General features: G+C 49.2%; 1 protein-coding gene across 1 annotated transcript; it reads right to left on the bottom strand.

The window, feature by feature from the left end:
* Positions 1 to 365: 365 nt before the first annotated feature.
* CTPS1 (CTP synthase 1) lies at positions 366 to 19,118 on the bottom strand. The gene is made up of 19 exons (XM_054648253.2): positions 18,992 to 19,118; positions 18,434 to 18,610; positions 17,929 to 18,099; positions 17,212 to 17,312; positions 15,931 to 16,047; positions 15,206 to 15,289; positions 14,870 to 14,950; positions 12,684 to 12,835; positions 10,123 to 10,255; positions 8,599 to 8,687; positions 7,705 to 7,799; positions 7,123 to 7,185; positions 6,274 to 6,317; positions 5,125 to 5,221; positions 4,835 to 4,890; positions 4,654 to 4,750; positions 4,244 to 4,388; positions 3,195 to 3,285; positions 366 to 1,936 (listed from the first exon to the last, which is right to left on the bottom strand). Exons 1-18 carry the CDS (start codon positions 19,092 to 19,094, stop codon positions 3,201 to 3,203), a joined length of 1,890 nt encoding a protein of 629 aa, XP_054504228.2. The 5' UTR covers positions 19,095 to 19,118; the 3' UTR covers positions 366 to 1,936; positions 3,195 to 3,200.
* Between the last annotated feature and the right edge of the window lie 1,558 nt (positions 19,119 to 20,676).

Raw genomic sequence — 20,676 nt, 5'->3', positions numbered from 1 at the left:
CAGTGACAGCCCCACGTCACCCCATGGACACAGCTCTGGCCTGTGCACGGCCCTGCCTGTCCTGCACCAGGCAAGAAACTCTCCTGGCTGTGGAGGACAGGGTGGGACAAACCCTCGTGGGGCAGCTCAGAGCCACTGGAAACCTTTTCCTGCCCTGCAGAGCCTGCAGGCTCAGCCCAGGCTCCCCAGGTTTCTCCAGGGCTGGAAGGAAGCTCAGTAACTTCAGGCTTTGCAGCTCCACATCTAAACCCACAAGTTTTTGCTAGCTTAGAGGGGATTCATTCAAGATTGGGAAGTTTTGTGCTTCAGGCCTTTCCTTCCCTCCCTCCGAGCAGGCAGAACAGAGCAGGCTCAGGGCTCCTCACTCAGTTTGTTACAAATGAGCATTTAATGACCCAGTCAGTTGCACGGTTTTAGCCAAAACAAACATTTCAGGAGAAAAAAAAAAACACAGTTGTGCTGCAGCTGAGGGAGGATCTCAGCCTGCCCCAGGATGGCCAGGCCAGGGCAGGAGTGGGCAGCAGCAGAGCAACTGCAACTCAAGAGTTCCTGCCCCACAGCTGGAACTGGCACACGAGGAATGCTCCAAGCTCTCCAGGCTCACAGCAGCTTTACAGGGAATATTTAAAACAAATGAGGACTAAAGCAAGGGGGGCTGGGAGGAGATCACTGGGGAGGGACAGGACAGGGTTTGGTTTTGTGGCTCAGCCAGGTCTGACCGTGCAGCTCTCCCAAACTCCACGGAGCTGCTGAAGTCCGAGTGTGCAACATCAGACAAGGGAGACCCTTTCCTTCCTTTTTCTTTGTTCCTTTCTCCTCAATCAAGGGCCACACAGGGCAGGGAACCGAGGCAGCTCAGCCCCACAGAGCTGGACAGCAGCACCAAGGCAGGGGTGGTGAGCTCCTCCCTCAGGAACAGCCCTTGGAGAAGAAGGGCACCCACTGCAGGAGCCCAGGACTCCAGCGAGGACAAAAAGGCAACAAAAAGGCTCCACTTCAAATCCATGAAAAAGCACCAGGAGCTGCTGTGTCCCAGGCCAGGGACACAGTTCAAGGCAGCAGTGAAGTGGTTCAGGGGTTCACTCTGTGCTCACCTCCCCCTTGATGCAAGGGGTCGAAGTTTCCCAGCCCCAGGAGCACAGGGAGGGCTCACAGGGACCCCTCAGGTCAGGGCTTCCCTGCAGCTTTGTGCTCCTGGCCCCCCAGCCTGATCCCAGTTGATCACATCCCTGCAGTGACACCTCAGCCAGAGCTGAGCATATTCCAGAGTAACTAACACTGTTCCAGGAAGATCTTCCTGGTTACAAATTCATTGTGACAATGAATGCACCAAGAGCACCAGTGCCAAAGGTTTGCAAATGCTACTGAAAAAAAAAGAAAAAAAAAAAAAACAAAACAAAACAAAAATCATCCCCTGAAAAAAAAGCCAAACAAACCAAAAAGGCTGCATGAAGCTGCCCAGAGCCCTCTCTGCAGCACAGCCCAGCTCAGACACTAAGCCAGCTCCCAAAATCTTGTGCCATCCATAATTCCACCAGTAAGTAAAGACTGAGGAGGGAGCAGAAGGACTGGAGAGAGCAGCTGCACTGTCAGTGTCCAAGGACCCTGGTGCCAAGCACTGCCTGCACTGGGAAGGGTTTGTGCCATGGGATTCCCCTCAGCACAGCAAATCCCACACCCAGCTCGCCTTGGCCTCCAAGCTGGTGCAACTGAAGGGAGTCTGGAGGGGCCTCTGTGAACTCTCCTCCACAAATAACCAAGATCTATAGAGAGAATAAAGGAAGGACAGAAGAGCTGAGGAAATAAGGGACAGGATCTCAGAACAAAAATTATAAACCCGTAAGTTAGGAAAGCCCAAAGCTGAGGGTGTTGAAGCTGCTGCTGTAAGAACACCTGGAAAACCCAATGGAGACTCCTCTCTGCAGCAAGGACACACCTGGAGAGAGAAAAGGAGCAGGAATCACTGACAGGTCTGACACAGGGGCCCTGGCCAGAGCCCTGTGCCCAGCTCAGGGCTGTCTCAGCTCCACTGGGGCACCCCCAAAGGCACTGAACTGCCCCCCTGGCCATGGCTCCTTGCACACAGAGCACAGGGAGTGAGCACAGCTCAGCCAGCACTGAGCCCTGCCCACAGGCAGCACCAAAGCAGCATTTGCACTGTGCTGCATGCAGCCCTAAGAGAGCTGGGTGACACCAATCCCAGGGACTGCCACTCTCCCCATGTGGGGACAGCCTCCAAGCCACCAGAGCTGCCACATTAGGGAACACAGGGGACACTGTCAGTGAGACCAAGGCTCAGAGTGTCTGTAGGATCAACATTCACAGGGAGAATTCTCCAGCTCTTGGTGCTGTGGAGCAGCCCAAGACCCAGCAGTCCCCTCTGGTCCCAGTGCTGTGCCCAGGGATGGGGAGCACTCCTGGGCCAGACTGGGGCTGACCCTGCTGTCCCCTGCAGGCACTCTGGAGGGGAGGAGGGAAGGGCTGGAGCTCTCCATGCCCTCCACTCAGCAGTGGAGCCCACACACCCACAGGGGTGTGCAGATGCTGCTCAGCTCCTGCAAAACCCCCTCACAAACCAGCCAGAGCAGGGGCAGGTGTCACACCCATGATCACCCACTGAACAGAGGGAGGATGCAAATGTAAACTCTGTTTTGCTGGTGCAGTCTGAGTGCCAGGTTTTAGTAACTTCTCCTTCCCAGGACTGTTTACATCCAGTTTTCACATCCCTGTAACACCTGCAGCCTTTACAGAGCAGAGCTTGAGCCCTAGGTCTGACAGGATCTGCTGTCCCAGGAGATGGACACAATGGATACATCCAAGATGTTCTTTTACTATGGTGAGGGACTGCAAAATACTGAATTTCCTAAACCCAGGAACCCTTTGTGCAGCTCTGCCCCCATTCCCAGCAGTGTGTGCTCCACTGGTGCTTTCAACCAAATCTAACCCCAAATTCCTCTGTGTGTATTTGTATTTTATTGTGTCACTTTGCTAAGGGGACACCCATGCCCAGCTGTTACACAGACAGAGGCAGCACCCAGCCCTCAGCACAGCTGGAACAGATGTGTGAGCCCCAGCCCATCTCATGGTGCCCCAGCTTTCTACCAAACAATGTGGGGAATCAGTGGCCAGAAGCAAAGATTTGGCCAAGAAATTTTTTTTCCCCAAAGGAAGAGGCAGAGATCATGAAACATTACCAGGAATCAGTCGTGGTTTGCTGAAGGGAACTTCAGCTCTGTTATCTCCAGGTCAGGAGAGCTGCTGCCACTCCTGTCACTGTAGGTGTCCCTGCAGGAGTAAAGGATTTGGGGTTAGGGAGCACAAGTGCTTTAAGGACAGATTAATTCATTAATTAATGTGGGATGCTGCAGCACAGGGAAAACTTCAGCTCCTCTGCTGCAAGGAGCCATTTCAAAGTCAAATGTGCAAAAGCAGAGAGTTAAAATATCTCTCCACCCTTGGAGGCACTGAAATGAGAGTGCCTCACACACAAAACTCCTCTGGACCACACCTGAGCACTGTGATGTTGAACCAACACAGGAATCCTGTGGTGCAGCTGCTCTGCAGCTCAGCCCACAAAGCCAACACTTTATTTTTGGCATTGCATTTGCCTGGGTTTGATACAGACACTGCTAATTCTCCTCTGCATTTGGTCTGGTTTCTGTTTAGTGCCTGTCAGCAACCCCTCAGTGTGAGGAGGAGAACAGGTCAGTACCAAATGGTTGTTATTTGCTGCACAGTCCCAAGAGCCAAAGGGAATTGCAGGCACTGGGGAACAGCAGCACCAAGTAACTGCACCATTAAATCCACCCAAAACACCACTTGCTTTGCAAAATGAAACAAGGAAAGCTGGAGTCAGCAGAAAAAACAAAATTAAGAGGCTGCAACCACCAGGGCTTGTTCTTTAAACCAGCAACAGGAACAAGTTTCTCATGGACCAGCCTGTACATGGGACTTGTCTGAGGAATGGAGGGGAAAGCCCATGAGGTCTCAATCATGTAAAAGAGCAGGCCCAACCTCAGCTTTCCCAAAGCCTGACTGACAGCACAAGGCTGCAGATCCTCTCTGCAGGACAGCTCTGTGGCCCCACAATCAGCCTCAACACACAGATGTGAGCTTTCAAAAGAAGAGTGGAAAGAAGAGGGTGCAATACCAAGTTATCCCCAGGAGCTCTGTGCCAAGAGGATGCTCTGGGCTATCCTGCAGGAAGCAGCAGTGTCCTGTGACAGCTCTGACTGAAACCCACCTGGGGGAGAGCCTGCAGCCCTTCTGCAGGTAGTGGGTGAGTCTCCCTGCAGATGCCAGGAGGAGCCCAAAGTATGGGGGTGATGGCTTGATGGGCCTGGAGAGGAACTCGGGGTGATACTGAACACCAACGAAGAAAGGATGGTCTGAAAACAAACAAAACATTCATGGCAAGTCTCTCAAGCTGGTGGCTGAGCTGCAGTGAAATCCTCATTATGCTGAAGCCCTGATGATGGGGAAGTATCATTTCCATTTTTGTCCATAAATGGAGATGGACATGGGATTTTATTTTTACCATCATTTTATGGATGCAATCAAGACAGTCTGAATGGGTCCCACATGAAAAGCTGCTCCATTACCCTCCAAACACTTTCCCCTGTCCATCCCACACCCACAAACTTAAGGACTCACCTTCCAGCTCAACCACTTCCATCCGCTCCCCCTCCTCATCCTGCCCCACAAACTTCAGACCTTGCTCTTCAAAACACTTCTTCAGTTCTGGATTGACCTAGAAAACCAGAAGCAAGGCAAGCCATGATCTCTTGTGTCTGGATTACACAGGAAAGCTCAATACCTGCATGAGCATTTTTACCTCAAATCTGTGTCTGTGTCTCTCTTCCAAGAAATCATGATCTCCATAGAGCTTCCCTGCAGCAGAATTGAAATGTTCCTTAGAGCAGTGATCACAGCTTTTAACACATTCACTTGATCAGCATCCTTCAGAATCTGCCACTTCTGGAGGGAATTGAATTCCCTGATCCCCATTCCCCACCAGAACAGTCTGTGAACAGCTGCCATTCAGGGATGCTTCAACATCCCCAGGCCTCACTTCCCCAGGCCATTCCCAGGAAACATTTCCAGAAGAGACAAGAAAGGCCTTACTCATGATTGAATTCTTGGTTTGGAAGAGTGTCCTCCTCTTGCCAAGCCTCATTGTCCCACCCATCTGCCCAGGATTATGTTCTGGCATGTCTATGACCTGTGGAAAGAATTCAGAGGGAGGTGGGAATCAGGGAGGAGTAACAAGAACAGGCAAACTCTGACACATAAAAGGAAAAAAAATCCCATCAACATTCATGCAAAAAACCAAGGAAACCAGCCCAAGGAACACTGTCCTGCCAAGGCAGACCAACAGAACTAGGTTAGCTGGCTGAGTTGCTCAGTACCTATGGGAGCTTTGTGGATATTCAGGGAACTTTCACAGAGGAAATGGCCTCAGTCAGAGTTTACACAGATTGCACACACCAATACTGTGATGTTGACTGAACTGCATGTCAAACAAACAAGCAAATTTATGGGAAAAAAAAATTAAATCAGACTTGCTCACTCTTTGATAAATTATCAAAAGCTGTTTTTTGATAACTTCCTCACTTTGAGTAGCATTTTAAATTACAGCAGAAGCCAATCATTGTGGTGGACTCTGGACTAGAAACACAGAGCCTTCCACAATGGTACCCAGGAATTCAGGTGTGTCTGCAGCTATCATACAACACTTCAAATTGGAAGGGACCTTAAATCCCACCCAGTGCCACCCCTGCCATGGCAGGGCCCCCTCCCACTGTGCCAGGTGCTGCCAGCCCCAATGTCCAGCCTGGCCTTGGGCACTGCCAGGGCTCCAGGGGCAGCCACAGCTGCTCTGGGCACCCTGGCAGAGCCCAAACCTCTCGAACCAGGCCTTGCCAGGCTACAAACCCCTGTGGCAAATGGCGCTGGGGGCACCTGGAACCATGCAGGAAATCATTCTTTCCTTGCCTTTCTCCATTTGCTGCAATGGTTTTTGGTGCTGGTTTCCATCCTGGATTGAGGAATGGGAATGCCAGAGTGGTTTGGGTGGGAAGGGATCTTCAATGCCAGCTCATTGCAGCCCAGGGCCACCTCCCACTGTGCCAGGGGCTGCCAGCCCCAATGTCCAGCCTGGCCTTGGGCACTGCCAGGGCTCCAGGGGCAGCCACAGCTGCTCTGGCAATTCCAGCCCAGGGATGGGCAGGAAAGTCAGGTAAGGCTATCACAAGTAAATCACCATAAACTCACCACTGGATGAGAAGTTTTGGGGTCAAACTCTGTTGAGTTGGCATCTGCAATGTAAGATTCAGCAGTCAGGAGCACAGAGTGGCTCAAAGCATGGCATCACCTCCAGGAGCTGCCCCAGGGACAGCTTCTCCTCATCCCCAGCTGTGCTGAGCCCCTCCTCAGGCACAGAACACCCCAGGCAGCAGGAACAGGGCTGTCAGCACTGTTCAGTACCAATTTCAAAGGCTGCAGGCAGAGGATAACCCATCCTCATTCAGGAAAAACACAGCTTCAAACACAGAAATAAAGGCAGGGAGGGGGAAAGGAGCACAATGGTTTGAGGAACTCCTTTTTCCTCCCCCTCATTACTGGAGAGAATCAAAGAGTCAGGCTGAGAATTCAATTTAGCACTCTCTGATGGGAGTTGTATCAACAGGAACCTGCTCAATGCAAGCAGAGGGCTCAGGAGGTAACTCCACTCACTGAAGGAGCTGCAGCTGCTGGCTGGCTGAGTTGCTTTTTGAGCTTCATTGCCACTGGCTGCAGTGGGAATCTGCCATGGTGTTTCATTCAGGAGCTAAGAATCTCATGTTGAGCACTAGGAAGCTTTCTGTCATTATAAGCATCACTTACTCTATTGATTTTTATTTAAATAGGGTAAGGAAATTGCTCTTTTTACTTTGAATTAGCAAAAGAGACAGGGATTTTTACAGGTCTAGGTAAAAAATTAAACTGACCTATGAAAAAAACTTAAAATCACAGGTATCTAAAAAAAAAAAATCACAATTTTTTAGATATTACTCTATATAGATCACATTACTCAAGCAACCCAAGAAATTACCAAAGGCAGGAAGGGTTTTGTGCCATTACCTCTCCAACCAAGGACACTGCGAGCAAACTCCACCACTGCCAGCTGCATTCCCAGACAGACTCCTGGGGAAGGACAGGCAGGACACGATCAGCTCAGGACAGGGACCCCTGAGCCCATGCTGCAAAGCACACACACCCTCCCAGAGTATCCTGAGTCAGAGGAAAACCTGCATGAGGCACATCTTGGACTGGGATTTAGGGCTCTGTAGTCCTGACAAGCTTCACTTCCCTCCCTTTCCCATCCCCTCTGCTCGTACTCCAGCTGAGTCTCTCACCACAGACACTTCACTGAAATGCAGCCTTGGATTTCCTGGTGCCAAGATCACCACAGGCTGATGTGAAACATCCCCAGACTGCAATCCCCTCATTACAGACTCCCTGTCAGCCAGCTCTGACCACTTCAGAGCTAAGCAGGGCTGAGGCTGCACTCCCTGCCCAGCTGAGCACAAATCACTGCCTGCAAAACTGCTCATCCCACACACCAGTGAAAACAAGGGCAGCTCCTGCTGCAGACCAGCACAGACACCTTCAACTTCCTTTCCTTTGCTTTATTTCTTCTTATGGATCAAACATGCTTCTCACCTAAAAAGGGTTTTTTCTGTTTCCTTGCCCAGGAAATAGCTTGAATTTTGCCTTCTGTCCCTCGAACACCAAATCCACCAGGAACCAGAACTCCACTGCATGGGGATGAAAAGATTCCATTCAGCATGGCTGCCCCAAACCACACACCCACAAATCACCTCCCTCCCATAAAATCTTGGCCTTGCAAGATCTCTCCTCTGCAAAGGGCTCTGAAATAGCCACGTGGCAAGGCCTGGCTGCAGCAGTTTTCACATGAGCTGTCACATAAAGAGGGGGAAATATTTCATAAATGCCAATTTTACATTCCCAAAAAGAGAGATCCCAAGTATCTCACAGGTTACCATGCTGGAATGGTTCATGCTGTGGGACTCCCACACCCTGCCCCAAACATGTTTGCAAACACATCACCCAGCCAGGCCCATGCTGAGGAAACCCCTGGCTACAGTGTCAGGTTATCCTAACACCAAACTCTGCAGGAAGTTCTTTCTTCTCACTCCAATCCTGCTGCCCTGAGGGGGAACAGGCCCCACTTGTTCTTGGTTTTGTGCTAATTCTTGGCACTCCTCTGCATACCAATGCTTTTCCCCCTCTCATACTATTTCTGAAGAACTTGGTACTCCATTCACACCTTCCATTCTCAGTCTGGCTGCACCAGTACCTTTCCTTCCTCCTGATTTCCTTTCCTTCCTCCTGATTTCCTCTGTTTCCACCTGATCATGCAAGTGTGCATATCCTCATGCCCATGATCATTTCCCCCACCTCCCTCACTTATTTAACACTTCTCCATTTAACACCTCCACCTAAATGCCCCTGAGAGGTGTTTGGGGCCTTGTCAGAGTGTGCTGAAAACAGGTTTATCAGGCATTCTCCAAAAAGGGTCACAGCAGAACTTACTCAGCACCACAGAGCTTCTGCCACGCCTCGTGGTACCTGACAGGCTCCTCCTGCAGAGTGTCTGGCTCCAAGTCAGCAGAGTCAATGTACTGGGAAGAAATCCAAAAAAAAAGATGATGAGATCTTGCCACCAGAGTGTACAGGACTCCCTGAATTCTCATTAAATTAAGACAGCATAATTCCTCCTGGGCATTTCTGGATTTGTTTCCTAATGGATACTTCAGTTTTTTCTGGGCTGATTTCCCATCTGTTAGCCAACAAAACTCCTTTCCTCATCCCCCTGCTCTTTGTGCACAGACAGAACCCATGATTTCTGTGTCCTCCCCTCTCTGCAGCCCTGCTTACACCAAGACCCTGAGCCCCACCCTGTGATGCTCAATGTGAGGTGTGAATGCAGCACAGCAAGGTGGGAACATGGGGCTGAGCAAACAAAAACCACCACACAGAGAGGAAAAAAAAACATTCTTTTTTCATCAAATAAACATCTCCTTCAAGAGGCATTGCAGAAGAAATAGGCTATGGTGAAACACAGGCTGCTGTAATTAAAGGGTGTTATGACAATGGAAAAAAACCCTGCAATTTTTCCATTTTCTCATCCACAGCATTCCAGGACCTCTGAACTTCTGGATGTTCTGGCAGGCTGCTAACCCTTTAAAGGAACAATCTTGTCCTTCTTTTTTTGTTTGGTTTTTGGAAGTTGCAAAACTACCAATCACGTCTTTAACTAACTCCAGCTACTCAGTTCTTCAGCACAAGATCTCCCTGCACAGAGCTCACTTCACTCCTGAGCCACTCAGACACAGCCTTGCCAGGGAATACCCACAGATGCACATGCAGGGTTCTGCACTTTACCAGTCTTGTTTTGCTTATTTTCACCTCTACTGATTTTGGAAGTTGAAAGGAAACCCTGACCTAGATCACTTCTGTTCAAAAGCAATCACCTATTTCCATGACTCACTGACATCATGGAACTGCTGGGCATTTAAAAGTCTGTTGAAATGAAAATTAAATTTCTAGCAACAGGTAGAATTCATATTTCACCTCTTCAGAGGATCCAGCTATGACCAAGACCTCTGAAAGCATCTGTGCATCCAAACCAGCATGAAAACCTTAATAAAGCCTGAGGCAGGGGCATCATAAAACCTGAGCACCACAAGGTTAACAGCAACAAAAAAGGTAAAACCACAAAAAGAATCACTTGCAACAAGTGTCAGAGAAATGAGAGCAGAGAGTGCCCCCCTCCAATCCATCAACCACTGTCACAGCACTGAGGAATTTCCATCCACTCCAGCTCACAGGAGGAGAGGCTGCTTTGCTCTGAAGCTGGTTTAGGCCTGATAACAGCTGTTTTAGAGCTGTTATAGTCAAAACAGCTGTTTTGATGCAAGGATCATTTTATGCATCAAACTATCCTTTGGATGCGAGGATAATTCAGGTTTGTGAAAATGTGAATTAGGATGGGCAGCACTGTAGGTGGAAGCAGCATGGGTGGAGTTCTTTCCCCACACACAGACCCACCCCTACCTTAATGTCAAGTTTGTGGTTGATGGCCAGGGCAGAGTGCTCCAGGGCTTTGATGACAGATGCATAGGAGTCAGAAAATTTGGTGTATTTGCCCACCAGTGCAATGGAACACGTTTCCAGCAGACGGTCGTACCTACAGAACACCAGAGCACACAGGTTATTCCAGCACTAACAGGGGAGGGATGGAATCTTCCATTCTGTTCAGCTTTCCAAGGAACAAACAAACTTTTCCTGTTCTCCTAAGTGTGTCCAACAGAGCTGACGTCCTTGCAAGAGTGACCTTTTACAATCATTTTGATTTAGAAACATCAAAGCGAGATCAAAACCACAACAATGACTGAGGAAAACAGTTGCAGAAAGCCACACATAAATTAACTCATCTCTCCTGATGATGAAAAGCCATTCTGAGCAGATCCAAACTGCCTTTTCAGGAAGCTGTATTAGTTCCAAAAGCTGCAGTGAACTCCTAGGAGAGGATCAAAGCACAGCTTGGTGTATGTTTGTACTGCACAGCATCTTCCCACGCTGCTGCTCAGCTCCTACCAGCAGCCCCAAACACAGAAAGCATTTCTGCATTTCTGCAGCCCTAAGGCTGTGCTGCCTCCACTTTCAATCCCCAGCACCTGGCAGCACAGGATTCACACAGAATTCCTGGCCACAGCCAAGGGTTTGTTTAAAGTTTCTCCCAGAATTGCTAAATACCCTCAGCCCAGCTGGTGACCAAGGGCTTTCCCCATCAAAGGAAATGTTATTGACAGGGCTTATGTCAGGCACAGAAATCAAGGAAAGCATCTAGATCTTGAAAATGAATTTCTTATAAGAACAAACATATTTAAGGCTTCAGCTGACCTTCAAGCCCTTTCTGAAAAGACTCTATTCACTATTTCCCCATGAACATTGAGCCTGAGCCTCACAAGAAAAAGCCCAGTGTCCAAGGAGTCTCAGAACAGGTACCAAACACTTGTCCCACTTACCTGAAAGAACTCTCAAAGATATTCTTTGACATTCCTGACATCTCCATATAGCTACAAAAGGATTTCAACACTTTGTAATGTTACTGAGAAGTTGGTTTTTTTATAAAAAGGGAGGGCAGAGCTGTCCAGCTGTTAATAACTTCAAGCTGGGTTTGACTCAGGCAGTAAACTTCCAACACAAGATAAGGATCTCACTCAGTTTATCTCACAGGATTTTATGGAGAGAAGGCTGAGGGAATTGGGGTGGCTCAGCCTGAAGAAGAAAAAGCCCCAGGGAGAGGGAGACTTTATGGCAGCCTTCCATTAAGAGAATTTATGAGAAACATGGGGACAGACTTTTTAGTAGGGTCTGTTGTGCCTGGACAAGTGGTGATGGTTTTAATCTAAAAGAGGGGGGATTTAGGCAGATACAAGGATGAAGTTTTGTACAGTGAGAGTGGTGAGGCACTGGCACAGGTTGTCTGAAACCCATGCAGTTGTTTTAGCAACACATGAATGAATGAAGTTCAGAGCAGCTCTTGCAAGCAAAAGAAACCCAGCTGGAATAAACAGTTCCACATTCTAATCCAGTCAGGGTTTCTGTCTTCACCTCCAAGGGGGACTGCAGGATCATCACTGCATTAAGGCTCAGCTAAACCAAGCAGGAGGAACAGAAGTTGTAGCTGTAGGATTTTTGGTTTCATCAAGCCTGAGATAACACATAACTTTCATTTCCATTTAAAAGCATTAATAAAAATTCGTGAGTTCAATATGAATGTTTTGGGAAGAACCTCCCACAGCAGCTGTGGATTCCCTACCCTGGAAACATTCAAAGTTTGGATGGGGCTCTGAGCAAAAGAAAAAAAAACCAATGTGAGCATGTAAGAACACACTTAAGAACAGGGAATTGTGGGATCTCAGCACATCGTTCCCGATGTCCAGAGATGCCAGGAGAACCCTTGGGGGTCTCGAAAATCCTGGAATGTTGCCAAGAGTGTTTGGTGGCTTGATTTTGATCCATCCACAGAAGTAACAAGAGTCTGAGGACAAGAGAATCACTTTAGAGTACAAGGTGTAAAAGAGACACATTTAGAGGGTGAGATATAGACTTTAAGGTTTTTGGTACAGGGGGGTTATGGAGACAAGATGGAGGGATCAGGGCGTGTCTTGTCCTTCTTCTTTCTTCTTCTTGTCCTCCATCTCCTGTGATGATGTTGGCACTTAGAGATTGGTTTATGGTGAAGGTGCACTTGCCAACATGGGCGAAAAGCATTGGGAAATAAAGGTAAATATTGTATACGTAGGTTTTAGTATAAAAAGACATGACCGCCCCGTGGGTGGTCAGAGAGTGCCTGTGACTGCTTGCAGATCAGACCTCTGTTGGGCAGACAGAAAATTTTGTAGATAAGAAATAATAAACAACCTGAAGACCGAAAAGCTGAAGAGTCCAGACTCGTCCTTTGCATCGCGCCCACCAAAGAACCACTCTACCCGTGTCGGGGCAGAGACAGACAGACAGACCCGACAGGGAATTTCACATCATCTCAAAGAACCAAGACCAGAAAGCAATGCTGCAGTGTGCTGCAGTGTCCCAGCAGTGCAGCTCACCTGTCAGCCATCTCCTTCCACTTCATGAGCATCCTCCTGGGCTGCCTCTCGATGGGAAGGTCCAGCCTGTGCCTGAAGTAGTCCACAACTCCCTGCTCCTCCAGCAGCAGAGGAACCCGGTAGATGGAGGAGACATCATGGACACAAATGACCTGTTCATAAAATAATGATAGCATTAAAACACAGCCATCCAGTGCCTGTACAATCATTTTTTACTCAGATTTTCTGAGTGTTCCTCTAGCAGAAAACCCTATGACCACCTAAACTTCCAGACAATAACATTTTGAATAATATAATGTAGCCATGATAGTTTTTGAAAAATCCTTTCCTTAGGATTTTCCTCCTGAGAAGCTGAGAGGCCTCAGGAACAAAATGTAAGCAATGGTTATCTGCTGCTGTGGAATGCAACAGGTGCATCTGGGATTGGGCTCATGTGGTTGTTTCTAATTAATGGCCAATCACAGTCAGCTGGCTCAGACTCTGTCCAAGACACAAGCTTTTGTTATCATTCTTTCCTATTCTATTCTTAGCCAGCCTTCTGATGAAAATCCTTTCTTCTATTCTTTTAGTGTAGTTTTAATATAATATCTATCATAAAATAATAAATCAGCCTTCTGAAACATGGAGTCAGATCCTCCTCTCTTCCCTCATCCTCAGACCCCTGTGAACACCATCACAATATAACATATCAGTAGTTTAACACTGGTTTCCTTATACTTGAAAAAGCCACTTCAGCACTCCCAAGGCATTACTGCTCCCTGGAGCCCCTTGGGAAGGGCTGGAACACAGTAACCCAGCAGCAGGAGTCAGCTGTCCAGCACTTCATGTGAGCAGCACTCAGCAAAGTTCAAAGAACACTCCAGAGAGACTCGTGTGATACAGGATCACAAGTGAAGCTACAGTCAAACTGCCACAGTCACAGCTTCCCCCTTCCCTCCACTGTGCTTCCTAACCAGGCTCCCAGTCTGAGTGAAACCCAGGGCAATCTGTCACCCCAGGACAGCAATACACTTTACAGGGTGCCCCTCATCCAATTTGGGATTGCACAATTATGAGCAAAGAATTCTAAGGTCAATGAGGAAAATCTGCATCTACAGTTCTAGTTAACTGAAATGGGAAAAGATGGCTCAGGACAAATGTCACCTGTCCATTAATAATGAAGCTGTACTTTAGGGATCCAAAACACACTGGCAAAACTTCTTTAAATCCTCATTTCTACTGACTCAAAGGAGAGCAGAGTTCAGTTCTGCACCAGTCAAACCTCCTTGGCTGCACATTTTCCTCTTTTACTGCTCACTTCTCAATCCAAGTGCAACAGCAGTCAGAGCAGCAACTACATAGAACTGCATTAAACTTCCTGGAAAGGGACAAGAGCCAACTTATTTTGAATTCCTGGCCAACAAGAGGTAGATATTTCACTGATGACACATCAACATTATTGCCAGCAGTGCAGTGCTTGGAACTGCAGGACTCAAGTTTGGTCTTGCTATAGAGCAGATTAGTAAAAATTACTTGACAGAACATGGGATTGTGAAGTTATACTCAGTCTTTCACAAAAAGACAACATTTTTTGAGTTCCAGATGGATTGCAAAGGGCTAAAACTCAGCCTACACTTTTAACTATTTTCCAAGGTCCACCTTAGAATGTGTTACAAGTCTCAGTATAGAAAGAATCGTGCAAACATGGAATTTGTGCATATCACAACCTTCAAGTGAAGCAGGGCTTCTCCCAAACACCATTTCAACCTCTGTGAAATCTCTCCTCAAGAATTCTTGAGCAGAAGAATAATATTGTGAAAAGAGCAGAAGTACAGTAATATAGCCTTTAAAACTAATTTTGGGTAATCTTTTCACCTCTAAATACTGGAAAAATCTCATTCTATGTTCGCAGGAGGAATGTGGAACTATAATTAAGGTCAAAACAGTGATTCAGAAATCACCTTGGATTCCATAGAATTCTCTAAGCTTACACCAATCACCTCACAAGAAAACCTGGGTGCTGGCACAAAAAGAATTGCTTTAGCAACAGGTTCATGTGTCAGGAAGGGAGGTAAGACAAAGCAGCAAATGAATTATGCAGCTACCAAAACACAGAGCTGGAACTGCTGCACTAGACAAAACCCCCCTCAGCATCTGACAAGCAGCTCCAGTATTTATTGCAAGGAAGCACAGACAGCAATCCTCACCTGTTCTGGTTCAACATGACAGAACATGGAAATCTTTTCTTTTACTGAGGTATCCAGTGGAGTGGAGCACCTGCAAACAATCTAACACAGCAGCACCATCAGGGTTGTGAGGCAAACAGAAACACTCAGGCATTCATAAAACAAACCTCTAAAAAGAGCTGTCTTTGTGCAGGCTCTGATTTGAGGGAAAAAAACCCCGCAATTCAGTTTCTTTTCCTTATTTATCACAACTATACAAGAGCTCTCAAATTCAGCATTACTTAGACAAGACTGCTGCTGCAACATGCCAGATTTTTACATTGAAAGCCACAAACTTTAAAGCTACACAAACCTTACCAGATCTGGAGAGAGCCCGAGGCCTCTGAGCTCCCGAACACTGTTCTGGGTGGGCTTGGTCTTCTGCTCCCCTGTCGAGCTTGGCTGGCCAGAGAAGAGCAGTGGGTGGATCAGATTGTGATAAGCAGCAATGATTCAGCAGGTTAATGAGGGCATCTCATCAAAACTTGGATTCAGTTCTTGGACAATTCACATGAAGCTCATGGAGCCCATTTTAATCCCCAGGACTGAGAGCAACAGCAGGGACCCAAGCCCCAATCTGCCCACTGGAGTGCAGGAAGGAGAGGGACAGAGAGCCTAAGGTTTATCCACTGCTCCCTCCAAATACCTAATGTTCTGTATTTCTGATTTTTCTCTATAAATCACCTGGCCTGGACAGAAGGGGGAAAAGGGAGAAGAGAACCAACATTGATCTGCATTCCATAATTATCAATTTTCTCTGCCAAATCCAGTTCAGTCTGACACAAGGAATGCTCATGCTGCATTGTTGCAACTCCCAAACCTTTATTACACATTTACACCGTTTGAAAAGATCTTTTTCAATTCCTGTAAGACTTTTTAAATACATAAGCATATAATAAAATACATAAGCATATAATCTCTGCACTTCTGCCAGAAGTTTATCCATACACAGAAATACAGAAGTAACAGCACTTCAGCAATACCTATTTAGGAAATTTTGGACTGAGGAGGCCTCTGCCCACCAGCATGTTTCAGATCCTTACCTGGGGAACCAGGCTGACATGAATGTTGCAGAAATTCTCTCTCTTGGCCTTGAACTGGAACTGGCGGAAGGCCTCGATGAAAGGCATGCTCTCGATGTCACCCACGGTGCCCCCGAGCTGGCAAACACACACTGAGTTTTTTTATCTGGGAGTTACAGATACTGCCCAAACCTGCTGCAGGTGTACACTGAAGACATGGAAATCCACACAGCAATCTACTCCAGGTGCTATTCTACTGCCATCGTTTCCCCACATATCAAAAGGCCACAAGAAAAAACGGCTTCCCCTATGGGCAGCACCTCAGAGACATCAGCCTGACTTCTATTTTCTAGTCAGGGAAAATACTTAGATGTGAAAATTATGATTTATGAACATTAGGTGGCACTGAGAAGCAGATTTCTGTTAAGTTTTAGAACTATATGGAGTGGGCACATGCAGGAACAGATGCAAGACCACACCTGGAGCCTCCCAGGCTGTCAGACAGTGCCTCCTTGGTACTTGAGACCTGGGCTTGTGATCCTGGCACACAAACTGGCACCCAAGGTGCAGGCAGAGTCCCAGTCACCTTGACCTGGGCTCTGTGACAAGCTCCCTCTCCTGTGCTGGCACGTGCCAGCAGCCAGCTCAGCACTGCCAGAGCCTTCACCCTGCTCTGTCTCCTTCTGGCAGCAGAATGTTCCATGAGCACCCTGGGAATGCCACCACTAACCTGTGCCATTTCCTGCTGCATGTCTGTGCTTCAATTGGTCACTTGGAGGAGGAAAGACAGCTGAACCCAGAGGGGGATTTACCTCCCCTCCCTCCATCCACCAAAGAAGAGGGTACAGCACAATTAACTCAGACTGGCATACTGAGTTACAAGAGCTGAAAAATTCATTCTGTAGCTTGATTCACAGAATATCCTGAGCTGGAAGGGACCCACTGAGTCCAGTCTAAAACCCTGCACAGACCCCCCAACAATCCCACCCTGGGCAACACTCCTGGAGCTCTGGCAGTGCCCATTCCCTGGGCAGTGCCCAGCACCCTCTGGGGGAAGAACCTTGCCCTGATCTCCAGCCTAAATCTCCTCTGACACAGCTCCAGCTGTGCCCTGGGGTCCCGTGGGGCTGCCCCTCATGAGGCAGCTGCAACTCAAAAGATTAATAAGTGAAATTAACAAAGGGAATTTTTAACCCATTCAATAACATGCAAAGTTGAACATTGCTGTAAAGAAAAACATGCATATAGATCAGTTTACTGCATACAAGAAACAAAACTACCTGCTTTTAAAAAGTTACAAACCTCAATCACACAAACTTGGGGTTCAATGCCATCTTCATCCACAGGAATCCGTGCCTGCCTCATTACCCATTCCTGTATGGCATCTGTGATGTGGGGAACAACTGGAAAAGAAACCCAGGCAAGGGTTAAAGCCCCCACACGTTTCTCCCTCTTAACTCATTAGAGAGCAAATTACTGACAATCACTAGCCAGGGCTTGAGCAGGAATTTTTGTCTTTAAAGAACTGTGCATTTTTGAAGTGATTATTGTTGGCTGTGATTTTCAAGGGCCTTGGCAGGAAATTGAACCCTGCCTTAATTTAAACACATGTAAGCAACGTTTCCTTTAAGCTGAAAAATTCAAGCACAAACTGTTCTCTGCTCTAAGTAGAGAAAGTAACACTGTTTTTAACTGTCTGTAAAGGTCCTTATGTCAACCAGCTGTGGAGAGTGGTTAAAAAGGAAAGGGACTGATCTGATACTCACAAATACTTTGGGTTTTCTAATGGCTAGAGTTAAGAAAAGCATTTACCATTCTAACCAGCTAACAAACAAGCCCAAAGTGTACTGGTCTGAAGTCTGTTCACATTTATCACTGGGTACATTAGCCAGCTGGACCCAAGTCCAAACACAGGCAAGATGGTGCAGAGCCTCGAGTGAAGATGAAAGGCAAAAACATCCAGCCAGGGCTGAAATACAGAACGCACTTCTAAGCACCAGGAAAGAAGTTTTGCATCACCTTGGACCGTTTTGCCAAGATAATCTCCCTTCCTCTCCTTGTTAATGACATACTGGTAGATCTTCCCCGTGGTCAGGTTGTTGTCTTTGGTGAGTCGGATATCGAGGAAGCGCTCGTAGTTCCCGAGGTCCAGGTCCACCTCCCCTCCATCATCCAGCACAAACACCTCCCCTGCGGGCACAGAAACAGGCACGGGCACACGTGTCGGGCACTGGAACAATTCAACACAAGGAAACTCCTTCCCTGATTGCCACAGCAAGTTCAGGAGCGGCGAATAGAACTAAAAGCCTTAATAACCGAGAGGAGCAGCGCACTGGGGACCGAACCCCTTCGGGCAGCAGCAAGAACAGGGCAGAGCACATCTGTGCTGTGAGCACAGCAGCCGCAGTGCTGGCAGGCTCAGGAGCAGGCACAAAGGCTCCTACAAAGGAGACGATTCACGGCAAGCCAAGACAGCCCCGGCGCCACCCGGCAGCCCCCGACACCGAGCCCGCGGGGCACCCACCGTGCTCGTACGGGGAGAAGGTGCCGGCGTCGATGTTGATGTAGGGGTCGATCTTGATGGAGGTGACATGCAGCCCGCAGGACTTGAGGATGGTGCCGATGCTGCTGGCGATGATGCCCTTGCCGATGCCCGAGATCACGCCGCCCGTGACCAGGATGTACTTCATCTGCCCCGCGCCTGGCCGCGACAGACACCGGCACCGCCTCAGCGCGGGCTCTGCCAGCGGAACGCGCTCCGGGCGCTGACACTGCTGACAGCGACCCCCGGGCCGCGTCCCACTCTCCGCTGAGGGCCGGTGCCCTGCCCGCTGCCATTCCTGACAGCGACCCCCGGACCGGTGCCCTGCCCGCTGACACTGCTGACAGCGAGCCCCGGGCCGTGTCCCACTCTCCGCTGAGGGCCGGTGCCCTGCCCGCTCCTCCCGCCATAAATTCCCGCCACCGCCGCCCGCGTGGCCCCGCCGCCAGGCCCGCGGGGTCCGCGTGGTCCCGCTCTGCCGCCCACCCGCTCCCCTCCACCCCCCAGCGCTGCCCGGATGGTCCCGCCCGCCGCTCTCACCTGGGGCCGCCGGGCGCGCGGACAGCGCGCGCGCGGGGGGAGCGGGCGGGAGGTGCGGAGCGCGCGCGGCGCCGCTCCCGGCCGGCTCGGCTGGGAACCGCATGAGGCCCTGCTGCGCCTCTGCGCATGCGCGGGGCGGGGCTGGCAGGGGGCGGGCCCAGAGCCTGAGCTCGGGGGCGTGGCCGGAGCCGGCATAGCCCCGCCCTCTGTCCCGCCCCGGCCCTCTCAGAGCCTCATGGAGGGCGGGAGCGGCTGTGGGATCGCGGAATGAACTGGGGTGGAAAAAACCTTTACTATCATCCAGTCCAAACTATGAGCGAACACCTCCTCATCATGTCCCCAAGTGCCACATCCACAGCTTTCTTGAACGCCTCCAGGGATGGGGGCTCCACCGCTGCCCTGAGCAGTCTAGGCCAGGACAAACTTTCAGCAATGAAATTCCCCAAATCCACCCTGAGCCTGCCCTGGCCCAGCCTGAGGCCGTTCCCTCTGCTCCTGTCCCTGTTCCCTGGGGCACAGCCCGGCCCCCCCGGCTGTGCCCTCCTGGCAGGAGCTGTGCAGAGCCACAAGGGCCCCCTGAGCCTCCTTTGCTCCAGGCTGAGCCCCTGCCCAGCTCCCTCAGCCTCTCCTGGGGCTCCAGCCCCTTCCCAGCTCCCTCAGCTGTGCCTGAGGTGGATTCTGCCACTGTTGGTCTCATTTTCTGGTGTCTGTGTGTCCTGCCAGCACACTTCCCCATGGACATGTCCCCTGGGTGTTGATAGCTCTGTGGGCAGAGATGTCACTTTGCCTTCCCATGGGCTGGGGCTGTCCCCTCGCTGCTGGCACTTGGTGGCCCTGCACAGGAATGCTGTTCTTGCTGCCCCCTTGGAGGATGCATCTGCTTTCAGAGTTACCTGGCCACGCTGATCTGTTCCTCCACAAAGGACCCTTCCTGTTTTCTGCTGTCCTACAAGTAGCTCCTAAGTGGGAAATTAAAAAAACAACATTTCCAGCACCTTTTCTGCAGAATGGTGGCCATTGGTCTGGTGGCAGTGAGATGGGTGACAGCTGCAAGGGCTGTGTGTGCTTGGGCTGTCACTGTCACTGCCTGGTGGCACATCCTGATAAGGCACAGGGAGGCTGAGCTCTCCCTTTAGACATCCCAGCTTTCCCCATTTCATGAGTGGGGCACAAGACATTCCACTTCAGCTACCAGACAAGTGTCTTGTAGCTGAAGGGAAGTCCATCCTTGTGGAGATGTGTGTAACCTCGATGTGAGCATTAACTTCGGCACACACAAATCCTTTTCTCAGTGCCTCATTAAAGGCCTCAGGGGTTGGACATCCCGTGGTGCTCAGGAGAGAACTGCACTCACTGGGAGCTATTGTGAGCATTAAATGGTGTGGAATAACAATGACCCAGAAAAGTCAGATCGCAAATATCTCAAGTTATGCAAAATTACATCTGCTTTTTGCAGAAGTGGGTGAAAGTGTGTGTGAGTACATGTGTTTCACCCTTAATTTTGCCCTCGCAGTGCCTTGTTCTCAGCTCTCAGCAAAATACAGACTGAATATTTCCCTTTCAGAAATGTGAAATGAGATGAAATGGATCTGCTCTGTTTATTTAACAGGATTTGATTCACAACAAAACAGTTTAACTGGAAAACATTGCTGGGAGGACTGGCATAGCTCTGGGGAATGTTAATG

This window comes from Agelaius phoeniceus, chromosome 22, assembly GCF_051311805.1.
Source record: "Agelaius phoeniceus isolate bAgePho1 chromosome 22, bAgePho1.hap1, whole genome shotgun sequence".
Lineage (NCBI taxonomy): Eukaryota > Metazoa > Chordata > Aves > Passeriformes > Icteridae > Agelaius > Agelaius phoeniceus.
Note: the sequence above shows the minus strand (reverse complement) of the source record. Positions and strands in the feature narration are given on the sequence as shown.

Excerpts from the sequence above, each read along its gene's own strand:
- CTPS1 (XM_054648253.2), bottom strand. The coding sequence starts at position 19,094 with ATGCGGTTCCCAGCCGAGCCGGCCGGGAGCGGCGCCGCGCGCGCTCCG. Across the intron at positions 17,313-17,928 it reads TCTTGGCAAAACGGTCCAAG|TTGTTCCCCACATCACAGAT; the intron begins GTGATGCAAAAC and ends TTTCTTTTCCAG. Across the intron at positions 14,951-15,205 it reads TCGGGCTCTCTCCAGATCTG|ATTGTTTGCAGGTGCTCCAC; the intron begins GTAAGGTTTGTG and ends CTGCTGTGTTAG.